Source organism: Pseudorasbora parva, chromosome 17 (assembly GCF_024679245.1).
Source record: "Pseudorasbora parva isolate DD20220531a chromosome 17, ASM2467924v1, whole genome shotgun sequence".
NCBI classification, from domain to species: Eukaryota; Metazoa; Chordata; class Actinopteri; order Cypriniformes; family Gobionidae; genus Pseudorasbora; species Pseudorasbora parva.
In genome coordinates, this window is record NC_090188.1 from 22,750,247 (window position 1) to 22,767,918 (window position 17,672).

A 17,672-nucleotide genomic window follows, 5' to 3' on the forward strand; every position below is an offset into this window, starting at 1 on the left:
TTTGACATGAATCCACTTGTGGAGTTGTTGTGGTGGATAGCATGTATCTAACCAGATGAACATGTGTCCACGGTGTAAAAATAGCTTGTTGCTTCACTTACAAGACAGTGTCACCCACTTCTTTTGGCTGAATCGTGCCTTAGACTTGTCAACAGATGATATCCGATCCCTCTTTGGGATTTTAAGAGTAAAAACTTTCCATTTAGCCTTTTTCCATCCTGTATTTTAATCCCAATTATTGAATTGTACTTAATATAAAACAAGTCCGGTAACTGTCCTTTATTAAGGTCAGAGAACATTTTATAAACCGCACAATCTCTGTTGCCAATTATCTTAATAAAAGGGGGCAAGAAATGGGTCACAATAGGAGTGGTGTTTTTTGAGCTGGCACCTCCCCCCTCAGTCAATCCATTTTCAAATGTCCCCTTGATGTCAAGCTGTCTCACGCCAGTCTTAACTTTGCAGCCAGGCACTGCTATAATAGGACATGGGTGCAGTGAACTCTTTCCCAGGAGTCTTGGCTGCAGCAGAGGGCCTGGAGTGTAAATGTGATGGACACTCACATATGGAGCAGCAGGGCCGCCCTCTCTCCTCTTTAGAGCTCTGTTGCTAAGCTCTCGTCAGAGCTGTTGGACCCTCGCTCACCACTTCCTCAACACTCGCAGCTGCAGTTTACAGTACTGCCTGATGTCCTCGGCTGAACAAGATGAGCTGTTATGATCAAAACAATATGAGTCTAACAGCTGAGAACATGAGAGATACAGTCACAGTATTAACATTTAGAAATACCTCATTTTTATATTTTTGCAAATGGTCATATCTACTTGGATTTGTCAAATACCTAAACTTAACAACTACCTTACTAATTATTAATTGGCATCAATTAAGAGTTTACTGAGCCAAAAAGTAATTATTAATAATTATTAAAAGTAAATGTTAATAGTGAGAATTGGGCCTTAAACTAAAGTGTGCCACAATATTTACATTGGAAACAAAATCACTTTTTTAGTTTTCCAGTTGAATTGCCATATACATATAAATAAGATATTTGTAGGTGGAATTTCACAGTATAAGCAAATAAATTGTTTGAGTAGCCCAAAAAAGCAACAAATCGGAACTGTTCTTATCTTCCCATCTTATCTACATAATTTAGTTTCTCAAATAAAAGCATGTTTTACTAGAAAATAACACAAATGCTGATTTATATAGGTGGCGTTTGGGACATTCCATAGACATAATGGTTTTTATACTGTACAAACTGCGTTTTGGATTACAAGGAACAATTACTACCAAAAAATATGGGTAAAAACCTACATATTATGCCATGTTGAGGATAGTGGGAGTAACTGTCGCTATCGTGGGTGGATAAGATTTAAAGAGTCTCATTGGGATACTGCACTTGTAAAAGCTCTGATTATATTACATACCAGTTTGTATGTCTTGCCTTGAAAGATCAGATAGGTGCTGAACCCATAACCCAATTCCGATTACTGGTCATTCCCTCTGTGAATCACCCCACATGACATTTATGGGATTGTACTGCAATTATAGACATTCAAAAGCCTCTAAATCCATCTGATGTTTTTCTTTAAAATAAGCATTTTTGTCAGGTTCCTATGTATATGTTTCTACCTAAGTACCAGTACTTCTGAATGGGCAGAGGCTGGGATTTAGTGGGTTTGAAGTGAAAGTATTTTATGAATGTATACTATATGCGGAGAGCATTCACTCAGTATCGTTATCTCATTTTTGACCGAAGTGGCTTTTAGAGGCTTTTGCATCTGAACTCTTCAAATGCTTTATCGTGTAACAGATAACATTGTTGTTTTAAAGTGGTGGTTTCGTGGCTTTTTTCTAGACTTAATGGTGTTTATAACATGTCTTAATACTTCTTCTTTTTTTTTTTACGCAGTATTTTTCTTATATTTTACCTTTACTCCACACCGCTGCCTCCACTGTCCTTTGAACGGCTCGTTTAATTCCTGCTTCTATGAAGCCCATCCCTCCGAAAACCACAGTGGTCTTAGATTGGTTAGATGGCCAAATGTAGATTCATGTATTTTTATTGGCTGAACTGCCAAGCACAGGTTGTCCGGAAACGCCATGCCCCTTACCATTACGGCCAGAAGTCACATCTGGAGTGTTTATGTTAATAGCAAGGGTTTATGATGTCACCAACCCAGGAAGAAGCTTGTTGTAGTCCAAACAGCCCGTTTTTGTAGGCAATAAACTGCCATAACTATAAAAGACAATATTTTAGTTTGCATTGAACTTTCAATGCTGTAACTTTGCAGATACTGTTTGTGCTCAAGCAGAAAAATTACACTAACTAAAGTTTAAAAAGTAAAATCGCACCCAACCACTCCTTTAATACACTCTTAATTTATTTTTGAACAGCTGCAAATGCAGAATTGCTATTGTCAAGATATTGAGACCACTGCTTTGGACTGAAAATATCTACAAACAATAATGCCTCTTTTATGTGGATTGTCATTATAAGCTCAGAAGCTCTGTTGGAGGAGCCCAACACAGCAACATGCCTCAACCAATGGTATGAGTTTGGGGGCGAGACTATCTACATCTAACCAATGGCAGACGGAAGAGCGTTTAATCATTATATGAAGTCCACATACAGTAATACAAACAAAATGAATTGTGATGGAGTTGTTGAATCTTAATTGAAAAGACAGTTGTTTTTATATAAACTCTGGAGTGTGACTTCTGTTATTTTCCTATCAAAGGCTAATAATTAACTCTGTCACTAAATAATCACAGCCACTGAAAGTACTCAAGCCATCATATATTAAAATAACATCACTATTCCCTGGCTCATTTACAAAATCCTGTTGAGAGAAAATAACGCATAGCCCTTCTTATGTTGCCTGTAATGTTCTGGGATATTGATTGTATCAGGGATATTAGCTGGTCTGTGACTTAATCAGCCACCGCCCCCATCTGAATAAAGCTTGAGCTAAATGACTCCCTCTTGAGGGGCCTGCTCTATCTCTTTTTATTAAAACCCCACAGTCATTTGAATGAAAATGTCAATAGATCTTCCCTTACATGCTTTTACAAGAGAAGGAACTGGATTGTGATGAATTCAGAGTGACAAAAAACTTTTATATACAGCCCTATTTATTTGATTTAATTCCTATTTTATGGGATTTTTTTTAATGCTGATCCACTGGGCCTAGGCTACTAGCCAATAAGCCTTGTTCCAAACTTCCGAAGATCATGATTCAAGAGTTTTATTCCCAGAAATGTATGTCACAGTTTACTGTTACTGCGAAGATGGTGGGGAATGGCAACAGGCTATAATATGTAAATAATCTAAGGACATGGGACATTAAACAGTCCCATTTCCATGCTGGGTCTTTTTAGAGTGCCACAACGCTGGTCCTCTGCATATCCAGTGGTATAATTATAAAACCAATTAACTGAGAATAATTTGCCCTAATGGCAGAGCCAATAAACAAACAAACTGAGCGAGTGATTTAATGGAAGGGTGTCTTTGTGTTGCTTTGTTGCCTTGCGAGTGGCCCAAATGAGTTTAACAAGAGCTCCCTCGAGATGCTACATATACCAGAGATATGAGAGAGCATCTCCTTTTGATTTCCCCAGATCCTCGACTCGCATTAAAAACTTTAAGAGGCGTCTGTGGAGGTCGGTCGGTCGGTCGAGCACCTTACTGTACCTATAGCACTGACCATACCGGAGATGTCCGTCGTAGAGACCGGACCCGAGGCTCTTATGTTAGCCGAGTTGTTGTTGTGCGTGTTATTCCGTATCTCCCGCTGACTCATGTATTACATTAACAAGCCACTTACTGATTGACTTAGAGCTTCTCTCCATGAGCCCTTTTAATCTACTCTGATATGAAATGCATGATTTCGCTGCAGGAGTCAGGTCTGCGGGTGGGCGATGTCTTAAACTGTAATTGAATAAGTGTAAGAATCACTGAGTCTTGCATTATCTGCAAGGGTAACATAAGTGATGATCGTTTACCCTTTTTGATTGGCGCACACAACGCAGAAACTGGTTAATAGTGCAATTGGGACTTTAATGTCATCCAAAATTTAAGCTTCCAGACTGTTAACAAAGTGAACTCTTTTATATCTTCATGAACTATAAAAGCATATATAATCATGAAGTGAATCTCTGCGAGTTGGTTCCGTGTGAGAGGATCATGCATCTGTGTTGTAGCCACATGGAGTCAGTGTAGAGTCCTGATAGCAGGAATGAATGTGGCATGTAATTATTTTACAATGAATTGAGTTTCTCTTGCATTTTGCTGGCCTGATTAACTGGTTAATTAGAATTGGAAAAAAACAGGTGTTTTGCAATGAAAAACCTGATAAATGAGCTGGGAAAAAAAGGCTCATTTTGTCTACAGACGCAATGTTAGGCTATTTGTATTGTCTGCTGCTTGGAATACCATCACATCATACTGATACCTCTGCAGTAAATTTAAGCATGCATAATTAGATTGACTTTAGATTTCCACATAGTACGATGAAGGAACCAGATGTGGTATCAGCTGTGATTTTCAAAAGTTTCTTGACCTAACTGATGCAGCAGTACTACAGTACTTTTTCCAAGATGACCAACTAGATGCCACTCACTGAATGAAATTAAAATGCAATGACATAATGTTTTAATCATTAATCGTTGCAAATGTAGCTAAAACTTTGAGATACAGTCCTTGTTGTAATCAATGAGTTGGAAGCAGCCCTGAAATATAAGTGGTAGTATTTTTAGAGAATTGTTTATACATAGAATTCCTTCTTGTTTCGACTGCGGAGACTTTGATCATGTAGCGTGTGTGCTTTGAATGATGGGAAACGTCTGTGTGGGAGTCATTACATTTTTACGTTTTAGAGCCGTGGCGTGTCGACTTTTTCCTGTCTTTTAAACGTCTGATTTAGACCAACTGATTCCTGCATATCAAAGTTAACTAATAACTGGCAATTTCTTGCACATGCTCCTTTGGTTGAGTTCTGCATGTTTCATAAATGATTGTTGACTGTGAAAATCTTTGTCTCCAGACAGCATAATACAACATGCTGCATATATTCTTAATTTATTTCCTTGATCCAAGAACAATGGAATGAATTTTTTTTCAAACAATACAGAGTTATAGACAAAAGCTTGAAGTATTGCACTGGCAGGACACGTGTTAAGCTGTAGCCCTATACTCTGTTGCTATATATAAGCACATTGTGTAATTCAACTCCTCTTGGCAGCAGTTCTCAGTAGGAGAAACCACTAGCTCAGCACATTACTCTACCCAATAAACCATTATGCTTTAAACCACGAGATGGGTGGACAAGAACTGTGCTGAAGACAGAAAACTGCATTACAACTCCAGAGCGTGGACATATTTTCAATAGTCAATGTTTAAAGGCATTTACTCGAAAAAAGTCTGTCATCATTTACTCATGCCACTTCAAACCTTCCTTACTTTTTTTCTTCCATAGAATACAAAGTATGAATTTCAAAACACATTTTGGTCAGTTTGTAAATAGTTACACAAAGATTGTATATATCATGTATTGTGCATGAGATGTTTGGACTATTTTTGTGATACTATAAGATAGTTTTGCATAATTTTTAAAGCTTAAAAGCCTCAGTCCCGATCATTGCATGGAAGTCCATCCTTTGTGTTTAGATACGAGTTTGGATCAACATAAATAAAAATATTTGGGTGAACTATTTACTTTAAATAAGTTTTCGGCTTATTTAAAATAATAATAATATTAATACTATATTAGTATACTATAACAGTAAACCTAAATTTACCACTATAAGACAATGTAATATTTATATAAATTGTGGTTTTGGACTCTCTAAAAAGTGAGTGTGAGACAGGCCACTGTCTACACTCATTGTCTAAGCTGAATTTGTAAACCCCACTAAGAGCTGGCCGCTGCTCCTACTTTCGCACACTGTATGTCCAGCTGAAAATGTGTGCCGCTTCCAAAGGTTCTCTCAGGAAATGACATTTCCTACGTACTCTTCACTGGCAGGGGGAGTGATTTCAGGATAGAGAAATGAATGCGGGTGAAAAAAGAAAGACTGGGAAAGAGGGGTGTTTCTAACTGGGAACAGAGCATGCACTGTTTCAGATTACACATACACACAGTGAGAGGGAGAAAGAGAAAGAAAAGGAGAAAAAATCCCTGGGACTCCTTTCTTTTCTTGACGTTTAGTTGGGTTTATGGAGCCTGCGGGTCTGCAAAATGAAGCTCTCCGCTGTTGCGATAGTTCTCCTGACTAGGGCTTTTATTGGAGGTAAGGATGTGTGTTTATGTTGGCCTTTTAATATGCAATGACGAAACTTGTGAAATAGCTTTCAGGGGGTACACGGTCAGTGAGACTGCTTCACGTCTGTCACACATGTACAGTAACTGCAGTCTTTATCTGCATAAATCTATTTTGCGTGCTAAAAATTACTGTTTTTTTTTTTTTAAGTTAACAAAACCTATAAAACTCTTTGATCTAATTTTGCTCTAGATTTGTGTATTTTTCTCCAGTGCATATTGCAAACTGCATTGTTTTGAACAGTAGTTAAACAACTGGACATCTTCATGGCCAGGATTTTATTCAGCATTATTATTGCGGGCCTTTTTGTTTGTCCAAATCTCTCTCGTGATGTGGTTTTGGCGTTGAAAACAGAGCCCCGTTTGACCCCTGAGGGACTCGAGTAATTGGGACACAACATAAACACGACATAGGCTTTTAACAGCTGGAAACAATCTTGTTGTCGTGTTCCCTTCTCTATCCTCTAGTTCAAGAAGGCAGGCAAATGTTTTCCACCTGTAGTTTCTGTTTGGCTGAGCATATTGAGCCCAGATGCATTCAGATATTTTACACCATTTAGGGGTCATGGATATGGGCCAGAACAGACATCACCAATGAAGCTCCAAAGACCCAAAAGGTCTCCAAAGCAGCAGACGGATAATATTCACATTATACATTTTAACAAACTATGGTAAATCTAAATGTGCAATTTTTAAATATTTAAAATTTTCTTTTTATGGTTAAAATCTATTTCTCTTCAGTATGCACGTTTAAATTAGGAATGACTTTTTTGGATTTAAGTCAATAGCACAGAATCAAACATACTCTATTTAGTATAATACATTAGCAGCGGTACAGAGAAAGGTGATTTGTTTTATTCTTTTCCCAGAGCTGAGTGGTGCTTTAAATGTTTCCGTCACCCCTGGGCCAGTCAGCATGTGTATGGAAGGAGACAATATCACTTTGTCCTGCTTAGTGTCTCAGAGGAAGAGAAGCAGCAGTGTCCTGGTGCTTCGTTGGCTCTATTTCCCCACTCCTGAAGACGAGCACCTTCTGGTCAGGATGGGCATGAAGAAAGCCAAGTATTACGGCAACTACACCAAGCACTTTCCCCAGACAAAGTTCCACCTGTGGGAAGAAATGGACGGACAGATCTACCGTCTACTGATTCTCAATGTGTCCCTGGAGGACGGGGGCAACTACACCTGTAAAGTGCAGGAAATACGGAAGCACAGAAACAAGTGGAGGGCCTCGTCGAATGGAACAGGGAGCATGGAATTACGAGGTAACTTGAGGATTTTTTTTTAGCTGTCTTAAATCATGTAAAATATATTATGTACTCAGCCATATAGTCTATATTTATGCAGGTAATATTTATATATAAAGTAAAACCCAAAAATATTCAGACACCAGATAGCATTTTTTTATTAGTGGGAGCAGGACACTATAGTTAATTTATGTAAGTGAGGATAGCAAAATAAAATAAACTGTGAAAAATTATACCCAAAAATTCTTCATACAGTGGACTACCAGTAAAATGTATACAAATCTGGGACCACAATTATTCAGATACTTTGACCTGGTCATGTTTTGCTAAATTGTTTTTTCTTTTATTGCTAATGTGACCTTTTACACCCCAGACTGAACCAAATTGAAGCATTGCTTGGTGATTGAGACCTAAATTGGAATTATCTAATTGTGTTCTTAAATTCAACAGCTGATTAGTTGATTGTAATCCATTTCATACCTTTCTATCAAAGTTATCTGAAATTGTCAAGATTAATTTGTTCTGACACAGTTTAACTGAGTTCTTGTCATTACCATTTTCTAAACTATAGCGAATAAACTGTGATAATGTGTGAGAATGTTGAAGGTGTCTGTATAAATTCAGCTTTTACTACATATATAAAGCGTTCATATTTTTGAGCTGACTTATCAAATGGGCATCCTCTCGTTTGGTGCGGTTGTTAGCTTTAGCATGTTAGCTAACCTGAGTCCAAGCCCCAATTATTTTTTTTTTTTTCATAATGCACATATACAAATATTGAATCATTAATCCCACATTGAACTCACAATATTGGTGGTTGACACGTCCACCTTTTTTATTTTTTATTGTCAAACTAATTTTGTTGCTCCTCTGTTTTGTTGCATACAAAAATATTTTTTTTATTGAACATTGGAGCAAAATGTTTTGTGTTAATTTTTTTAAAAATAAAAATCTGTTTGTTTAAAAATCGTATAAATGCATAAGGTGGCAAGGTGGGCCTTTACCCCACACGGTAAAACAAAGCCTCATCAGCCTGGGGCAGAACAAAAGTATAGTTGTAAAGTATTGATACAAATACTTTAGCTAAAGTAATAATGTCTAAGTTTAAAATGCAAAGTTTGTACTTTTATAGCTTTACCGTAGTAACACAAAATATTATATTATGATATGATTAATATATTTTTTAATATGATGGTAAATATGGTGATTGTCTCTTAGGTAGACACCTTGATTATGATATTTACCATCTGAATCTAGCATGTCATGTCAACAAATGGAAAAGTCAGCCAAATTGTCATTTTAAATATTGTGCCTTTAACTCAAATACCATACTTTTAAATATTCTTCCATTATCGAAAAACTGTTGTTTAAATTACCTTGAACAAAACTGAAAAGCATTAACAAGACCTTTGTCTTAAAATATAGTCAATTATTTTAAACATTCTCATCTGCTATATAAATGTAGGCTACAGCATTTAAAAATATGAAATATTAGATCAAATTAGAGCAGAATCAACTTTGCGTTGCTGTCTACGAATGGCATAAAGGATCAGTGAAATGTCCATGTGCATCAAAAGCGGCTGTTAAAGGAACACTCCACCTTTTTTTTAGAGAAAGGGCTTATTCAACCTCTTTCCTAAATTTAGATATGTGGGCAAATGCATTTTTGTCTCGGTGCATGCATTGTTTTAGTTTGGCAGGGTCGCCGCTAGCTTAGCTTAGCATAATGAATGAAATCCTATGTTGCCAGATAGCATGTCCCAAATAAAAGTACCCCCCCACACACACACACACACACACACACACACACTACCACCACACACACACACACACACACATGGCTAATTATTTTTTGTTGAGTAATATCTAAATATTTGTATTTAGGTCACTTTTTGTGTTTCTTTGCCTCTGTATGACAGATCGCTTCCTGTACTCCACAATTGTAAGTCGCTTTGGATAAAAGCGTCTGCTAAATGCATAAATGTAAAATGTAAATGTAAAATGAATTCACAACGAGTACGAATAGCGTTTAGGTTTAGGTAGCGCAGATTAAGACTAGGCAGATATTGACATGGGACTATAATGGGAAGCACAGGTGATATTTGTTGCTAATACGCAGGCCACAAAAAGTAATTAGGTGTTTTATTTTTATTTTTGGGGATCACTTTTACTCGCGACATGCTAGCTGGTAACATAGGATTCCATTCATTATGCTAAGCTATCGGCAACCCCGCCAAAGTAAAACAAAAATGCATTTGCCCACATATCTTAATGTAGGAAAGAAGTTGAGGGTTCCTTTAAGAAAAGTGCTGAGCTGAATTTTTGTGCCATCTAGTCTAGTTTATCTTAATTTGGCCGATACATATGCTCATTTTTAAACTAGAGTAGCCTTTTTTCTAACCCCCCTCACACTAGCTTGTCAATGTGGGCATTTGTTGTTGTTGTGCCTTCTGTAGGACCACCTACTCCATTTCTTTTGGACAAACTTTCACAATGCGAAAGCTTTTTACACGAATAAGCAATCTGGAATATCAAAGTTTAAAACTAACCGTTTAATACAGATCCTAGTCACTAGTGCCAGCGAACACTGTGGCTGAGTTGGATGTGGTGGAAGAGTGATGTCTTGCCACGGTCAGGGCTAACCACACAACAGCTGTTTCCTCCAGTTCACTAATCCTTCAGTTCATCCAGCACAGGGTCAATTCCAATTCCACAATTAGCGACAACGTTCATTGTTAGCTATTTGTAAACCTCTTTTACAGAGGGGATGGTCTGTCTTTTCACAACATCACAAAAGAGTGACTATATCAGATTCACAATGACACTCCTCCATGTCACCTGTTCAAAGCCCAAATCCAAATAGTTTTAGAATGGTCCATAAAATCTTCGAATAATCAACAAGAAAATGAGGCGTAAACGTGCCCATTTCTCACATTGTAGCCTTTTCTTACATGCTAGCTTCGGTGTGATTGTAAGTCTCGGGGTTCCACCTTCCACATATATACATCATTTCCACTATAAATGTGTTCTGGGCCAACACAAACAGACCATGAGGCTGTTAACGAGAGCAACCTGGACATGCTGTGGGGACAGAGTGAGGAGGCTTGGCAAGGATGCAACTGAAAACATTTACTCTGGCTGCATTAGTAGTTTTCCTATGGTGTTCGGACAGCAAGAGGTCCCCAATGCCTCAGCGTCCACTGGATTAATCATATGCCTGATAAACGCAATTGCCTGATTCTAGGAACAATAAAGAGAACAAAGAAGTATTTGTTTGCACTTAAAGGGACAGTTCACTCAAAAATAAACATTTTGTCATTATTGACTTAATGCCTGCCATATGACTTTCTTTCTTCCACAGAACACAGATGTTCTGAAGAATGTGATACACTTAAAAAAACAACAACATAAAAGTACTTTTTTATAAATGTATTAAAAAATATTTCTAAAGAATCTTCTGAAATCACTTTGTATGATCAATAGACTAAAATATAGGTTTTTCACTGATAATCTTCAACAGTTTTTATCACAATTTTGTCAACTGAATCAATAGAATCATTTGGGGAAATCAAAAGAATGATGCTTTCACAAATCAGACCTTGCTATTGAACATGCCAGTAGCTAAACAGGGAAATCCCATAATTCGCAAAAAAAGTTTTACGCTCGCTTGAGGTGTTTTTTGACTTGTGCAGAAAAAAAGGTAATGGAAATATAGCGAATTACGTAAATTCTGACGTAGCGAACATTAAACCCACGTGACTAATCGGCCGTTTCCGCTGATGGTGTTTGATTTACTGCTGGTTAATAGGTTACCAATACCACTGGCGTCATCCGCTCAAGCAACTTGATAGAAAAAAATTATGCATTTTTTTTGTGATGTTCTTATTTTTGCGAACTTTGAAAATATTTGCTTCATGTTTAGATGGAAACCCATCCAGTGAGAACTATGGCAGATGTAAAGATTGTCATTGTATAATAAATGACATTTCAATCTGTTCCAAGACTTGGAATATAGTGCACAAGTCATATTTCTTTTTTATGTTCTACTCAAGATGGAAAGTCATATGGGTTTGGAATGACATGAGAGTAAATGAAATGGTTCATCCAAAAATTAAAACTATGTCATCATTTACTCTTTAGCTCCGTTTTTTGTACCATTCAAAAAATGAAGTTGTTTATTATGCTTCATTATTGGCTATGAATATCCATTGTGTCTTTCTTTGTATAGTTTTCTTTGTATAACTGACGTTTTAAGAAGCTAAATCCAAAATTATAAAAGTAATAAGTCTGAGAAATTGCAGTATATATAATCAGTTTATTTTGAAAAGAGTAAAAAAGCATGTTTTGCATATAGCTGATGATTTATTTGAAGAAAAACACTGGCATATATTTCACTGATATAAAGATGTGGGTTTGAAGGATATAAGCAACAGAATATTATTGTAGTGTTTAGACAACCGCAGATACACCACTTTGCCTGACTCTGACACAAAAATACAAGAAAAAAACAAGTGAAAGAGTAAACAAGCAAGAGGGGCAACAAGGAAGGAAATGGAGGTTGTAGGTTGAGTTAAACCAGGGAATTTGTCAAGTACAACAAAATAATGTCAACTAGCTGAGATACCCCATAAACATAGACCAAAGCAGAACCACAGAGCAGGGTTAACCACTTCAACTATCCCTACAGCCACAGGGTCGGCCAGCAAATGACTTAATGCTTTTACAAAACAAAAGCAGCACTCAAACATGCGCTGTTCCCCACCCGTTTGACTTCGGATGTAGTGTGCACTTTGTTCTCGAGTGTTATTGCAGTGTTTCTGCAAATCTGAAAATGTGCTGAACTCTTCAGTTTAACAGGGCTTTTATAGAACGCTTTTGACTTGAAAGAAAATGCAGATCAGATGTGTAACTGTACCTGGTGTGGATAGAATCTCAGTGTTTAATAGAAAGGTTTCTCTAGAGCTCTGCTCTTGTGCTTTCAATGCTCTAGTATGGTAATTAAGAACATGTTACAGTGCAATTTTAATTTTAAAATACTTTCTCCTTGCTTAATATACAGAGAAAGCCATTTGTGGATTGATTTATCCTTCCGTTCCATTTCTGTAGTATCTTAATACCCAACCCTTAATACCTTAGTACCCAACACAGCAACATTGACTTGGGGGCAGAACTATGTTTCTGGCTGACCGGTGGCAAATGACCAGTGATCAGGGCATTTCAAGTTTTTGGCTTTCTTGTGCCACACAAATCAGAAAGTTTAAGCGATAACCTATTATTGCGTTTCATCATTCAGTCATCTGCATTTTATTGAGCTTATTTGAAGTTATGACTATCTTACAATTATCTTTGAAAGTAATTCTCTCCTACAGTGCCCTAAACATCTGCAAGCAATTCCCCCTGATATGTTCAAAAAACGCCATGTAGCAAGGACTGAAAGAGGACAAATTAAAGAAAGAAAGAGAAAGAGTATGATTTTCCATGAATTCTCAATAATCTGAATTTAGTTTCCCAGGTAAACTAATATTAACAGTAATTGATAGTAGAGTATGTTATTTAAACATTGATGTAATGCATGCTGAATGTATTAATAACTGTTTATAAGCTTTCTGTGATAGATTTATTAAAGCCACATTTCTCAGGGTCAAAGGTTAAGTATTTTTAGAGGCCGCTAATGCAACTTCCTCTTACACTAAATGTCCTTGCCTGGTCATATTGAAGCCTCATCAAGCACAACCCTGCAAAAAATCTCCACATATACAAGATGTTGGAGAAAACCAGGTTGAGAATTGAGCCAAATAGGCAACAATAAATTTCAATATTGCATGAGTTTTCATCTGAACTTAGAATGTAAAATTGCAATACAAATGTTAAGCACAATAAAATCCACAACAACCCAAACTAGTTTGCAACTGCATTTGCAATGGGAGGCTATATAATTATCAGTGTCTAACCTGACAAAAAGATATGTTTGGCCATAACTTTTAAACACATTATCATATTCAAATTACAAACACATTAGTTAATCGTTAAATTGAATGTGGAGGATATTAACTGTGACAAGATGATTGACAGGGCAGATTAAACAAGTGACAGGATGCAAGAAACTAAGCAACAGAGTAGTAGGCCCCAAAGCTTGCATTCTCTTCTGCTACACACTCAAAAATATCTACTTTTTCTTCACAAAAAGAGCATAGTTTTAGGTTGTAGTATAAGTAGGCGAATTGGGACCTGGCAAAATTAAATTCCTTTGGTCAGGAGTGCAAAAAAGACGCATTTGGCATGTGCGTCGTATCTAATGGACTATAAGTGCTCAAGTCTGCAGACCCTCCTGATGAGGAAGATTACGTCAAACGGACAGTGTGTGTACCATTGCGAAACCCGGACAGCCAAAGTCTACTTTGGGCTTAACTCTATAATGCTTTAACACCAAACTGTGTGTCATTGTCACCTCACACTGACAACACAACATCAATTTGGTAGCAGTGCCACCTACGTCAAAAGTGATAAGCAATTATATACAAGTGATTGCATTTAGGAATTTTCTGCCATTTTGACTAAAATAATCAAAAAATGTCTTTGATTATTCATTGTTGCAATTGCTCTGATGCTCCCAGCCATGCTTGCATAACTCATAGTGCCTTTTTTTTTTTTTGCAGCTGGCCCTTCATTTTCTGCTTTCAGCTGTATTTTTATGCCTCTCTCTCTGTTTTCAGTACATCATATACCAAGCACAGGAAAAGCTGATGTCTTATGGCGCATGTTTGAAGGTATGCGGTTATCTCAGTATCCTAATAATAGTAAAACTTGTTGTCTACTGCAGTCTGGTGTATGGTCTCTGTCACTGATAAAGAAACACATTTAGTGTTCTGGCTTGGATCACAGTTTAGTGTTAGACAGCTTTTGGCTAGTGTGCTACATCTCCTCCCTTCTGGTGGAGAAAGACCAAACCAAATTTAACCAAGTGTAAACCAAATGTGCTCACAGTGTTTGGTTTATTTGTGTGGTCAGCTTTGCCCAAGCTTTTATTGGAATAAAGATTCTTCCTTGGTTTATGACACTTTACAACATTTCCACTGTACTATTACAAAATCCACTACATTCTAAATGCAAAATAAAATAAAAGCATTACATTATTGTGGGTGTAATTTATAGTTTTAATAACATTTGTTAAAAGTAAAAAAAATGTAGTGCTGATGTATGATTGTTGAAGAATGTTTTCTGCTTTGAATTGAGTGTTTACAGCAGATGATTTTGCTCTGATCTTTTTTAGATTTGTATCTGTGTGCTGTGCTCATCTGCTCTATCGGTCTGGTCTGTATGCTTGTCTTTGCCATGACTATCACGTGTCAGCACATGCAGCACAAACGAAGAATACGAGGTGATGAGCTTTTTACCCTAGAGTCCAAATTATACGATACTTTAAGTCAATGTCATCAGTGCAAATATGTTTTTCAAAATTAAATTGTATTATTATTATTGTTATTTTCTTTATAAGTTTATGCTTGTTCTGTCTCCATTCAGCCAATTATTACCTGGTGAAGTGCCCAGAAAACAGGTAAACCTATGTAATGTGATTTAGCCTACCACTGCTTATTATTGATCCATACCTGATTCTTAGATTGATTTCAAGTCTAACATTGTTCTGTTTTAAATATCCAGCTCAGGAGAGACAGTAACCAGCGTGGCCAGCTCCTCTCCTGCGATGCACAGAAAAGAGAAACGACACAAACCACAGCTCAGAAACGTCACTGAACGTCTACCACCACCACAGATACCAGCTAAAGGTACATTAAAACACTAAAACAAACATCAATGTCTAAAAGTGCATATTGTGTCATCAAAAATGTTGGGTAACACTGTACAATAAGGATCAATTCATCAACAGTAGTCAATGCATTAGGTATCGTAAACAAACAATGAACTTTTGAATTTCATTTAATGATACCAGTTAATGTTAAATTATAAATACACTTTTGTATTTACATGTATTCCTCTGGCAGATGCTTTTGTCCATTTGTTAATTCACATTCATTATATACATCAATTACTGTTCATTTAACATTTAAAAATGTATTAGTGTGTGTAGAAATGAACATTAACCAATGCTAATAAATGCTTTAAATGATTTTATTCTAGTTATTTCATTAATGTTACACTATAGAATCTTTCAAATATTGAACTCTTAAAAATATTGTACGTTTTTCATATTATGTTTTCTAGCACCTGTACCAAGAAAACCACGCAGAACCAAACTTTTAAAGCCACAACCTACAAAAATGGTAGGAACGCCGACTCTTATTGAATTCATTTTACCTAAGAGCATTATTTGCTTTCACGCTGAAACATTAAAATGATTAAGTGATATGGTTTCATGATGTGAAACCATATATCTAAATGCATACCTAAATATATATCTTGCTAAATTACTTCTATAATTATTTTTTTTAAATGTTTTATAATTCATTTTGTATGCGTAATCTTTTTATTCACAATTTTATAATATTTGTATGTAACAACGCACTTTCTTTAGCCTCTCAATTGAATTTTCACAGACTAGAAACATGCAAGAGGGAAATAATGTGGCTCTCACAGAGCTTTATGTTCACCACAGTTATTGCTATACCTACCTCCATTTATGGGTGTTATAATTTTATTTACTATTATTGCTTTCCAACGTGTGATTATTTATTTAACATGCTTGATTCTTATTAGATTAGTTTCTAGGGAAATCATCACAGAAATGCAGAAAAGCAGCAAAAAAGAAAATGTTTTACGATCCGGCATTGTGTTGTGAAATCCGGTTGTAATCTGGTTGGTCAATGATGACAAGTTTTATGATAAGGCTCTCTATATAAAACGGACTTATGGTTAAAATGTGTGATTGATAAGGCATCGGAGGACATGAATATGTCTATGCTTCCACTCTGTTTACTTGCGTTGTTTGCATTCCCTTTTTAGAAATACTTGCTTTGACCATCTGAAATATCTGCTTATCAGTTGAACTGCTTGTTCCTACTTGAGACTGTCACAAAGTTCTGTCTACGAACAATCCTAAAATTATATCTATAATTTCATGTTGTTCTGACCCCAAATTCCCCAGTGAATACCAAGCGCGTTTTTTCAGACCTCTGACCACGTACTGTAGTCTAGTCTTCTGAAACGCCCTGTTCTCTTCTCGTCCTCAAGCCAAGGGTGGTGGAGGACAGTCTGACATACGCAGAGCTGGAGCTGGTGAAACCGAAGCCTGAGCTGAAAACAGACTCGATTGGATATGCACAACTTGAGCCCAACACAAACTGCACGGGGACTGTATACGCCCAAATACTTTTTGTGGAGAAGCAAGTGTAAATATGTATATGAAGAGTTTCATACCAAAATTATTTATGAAATTGTTTAAAATATTTTTTACCTACATACTGGTATTTCACATGGACTATTATAAATGTAATGCAACAGCAGCATTTTCTTTTTATATATTTGGGCACATTTATGTACCTATAGATTTGAGACCTTCCTTTCTTTAGCAAAAAAGAAAGGATTACATTATGGATTTAACTCCAAACGTGTAATTTGATTACGCAACTTTGTAAAATATGTAACAATTTTATTTTTTGCTATGTTGTATGAAATAAAGATTACTCCTCTAAACGCAGAGGAAGATACAGTACAAGCAAAAGAGCACACTGATTTATTGGCTCAGTTATGTCCGCTTAAACAGCAGTCACGTACTGACTATTAAAGCATTAAAGAATATTTAACCCTCTGATGGAACCATAACATCTATTGCCTTGCTTGTTGAAGTTTACTTTCCATAACTGAGAATACACATGAGTGGCATTAATGGTGCATTAGATATTTTATTCAGCTCGACACTGTAAAAAAATATTGTTGGTTTAACTTAAAGTAAGTAACCTAGCTGTCTTAAAATGTTGAATTTATTGAAATAAAAAATTTGAGTTGATACAATGAAGGGAATTGGTTTAATTAAGAGAAACTCAAAATATTATTTTATCTAAACCACATAAAAAACTGATAAATCATGAAAATAGCACAATTTGGCATGTTTCACTGGGTCATCAGAAATAAAACACACAATTACCCAATA

At 36.4% G+C, this 17,672-nt stretch overlaps 1 protein-coding gene across 1 annotated transcript; it reads left to right on the plus strand.

The window, feature by feature from the left end:
* The first annotated feature begins 5,984 nt into the window (after nt 1-5,984).
* Nucleotides 5,985-17,672, plus strand: vstm4a (V-set and transmembrane domain containing 4a). Its single transcript, XM_067421061.1, has 8 exons — nt 5,985-6,291; nt 7,190-7,585; nt 14,281-14,334; nt 14,838-14,945; nt 15,089-15,122; nt 15,227-15,351; nt 15,788-15,846; nt 16,754-17,672. Exons 1-8 carry the CDS (start codon nt 6,240-6,242, stop codon nt 16,913-16,915), a joined length of 990 nt encoding a protein of 329 aa, XP_067277162.1. The 5' UTR covers nt 5,985-6,239; the 3' UTR covers nt 16,916-17,672.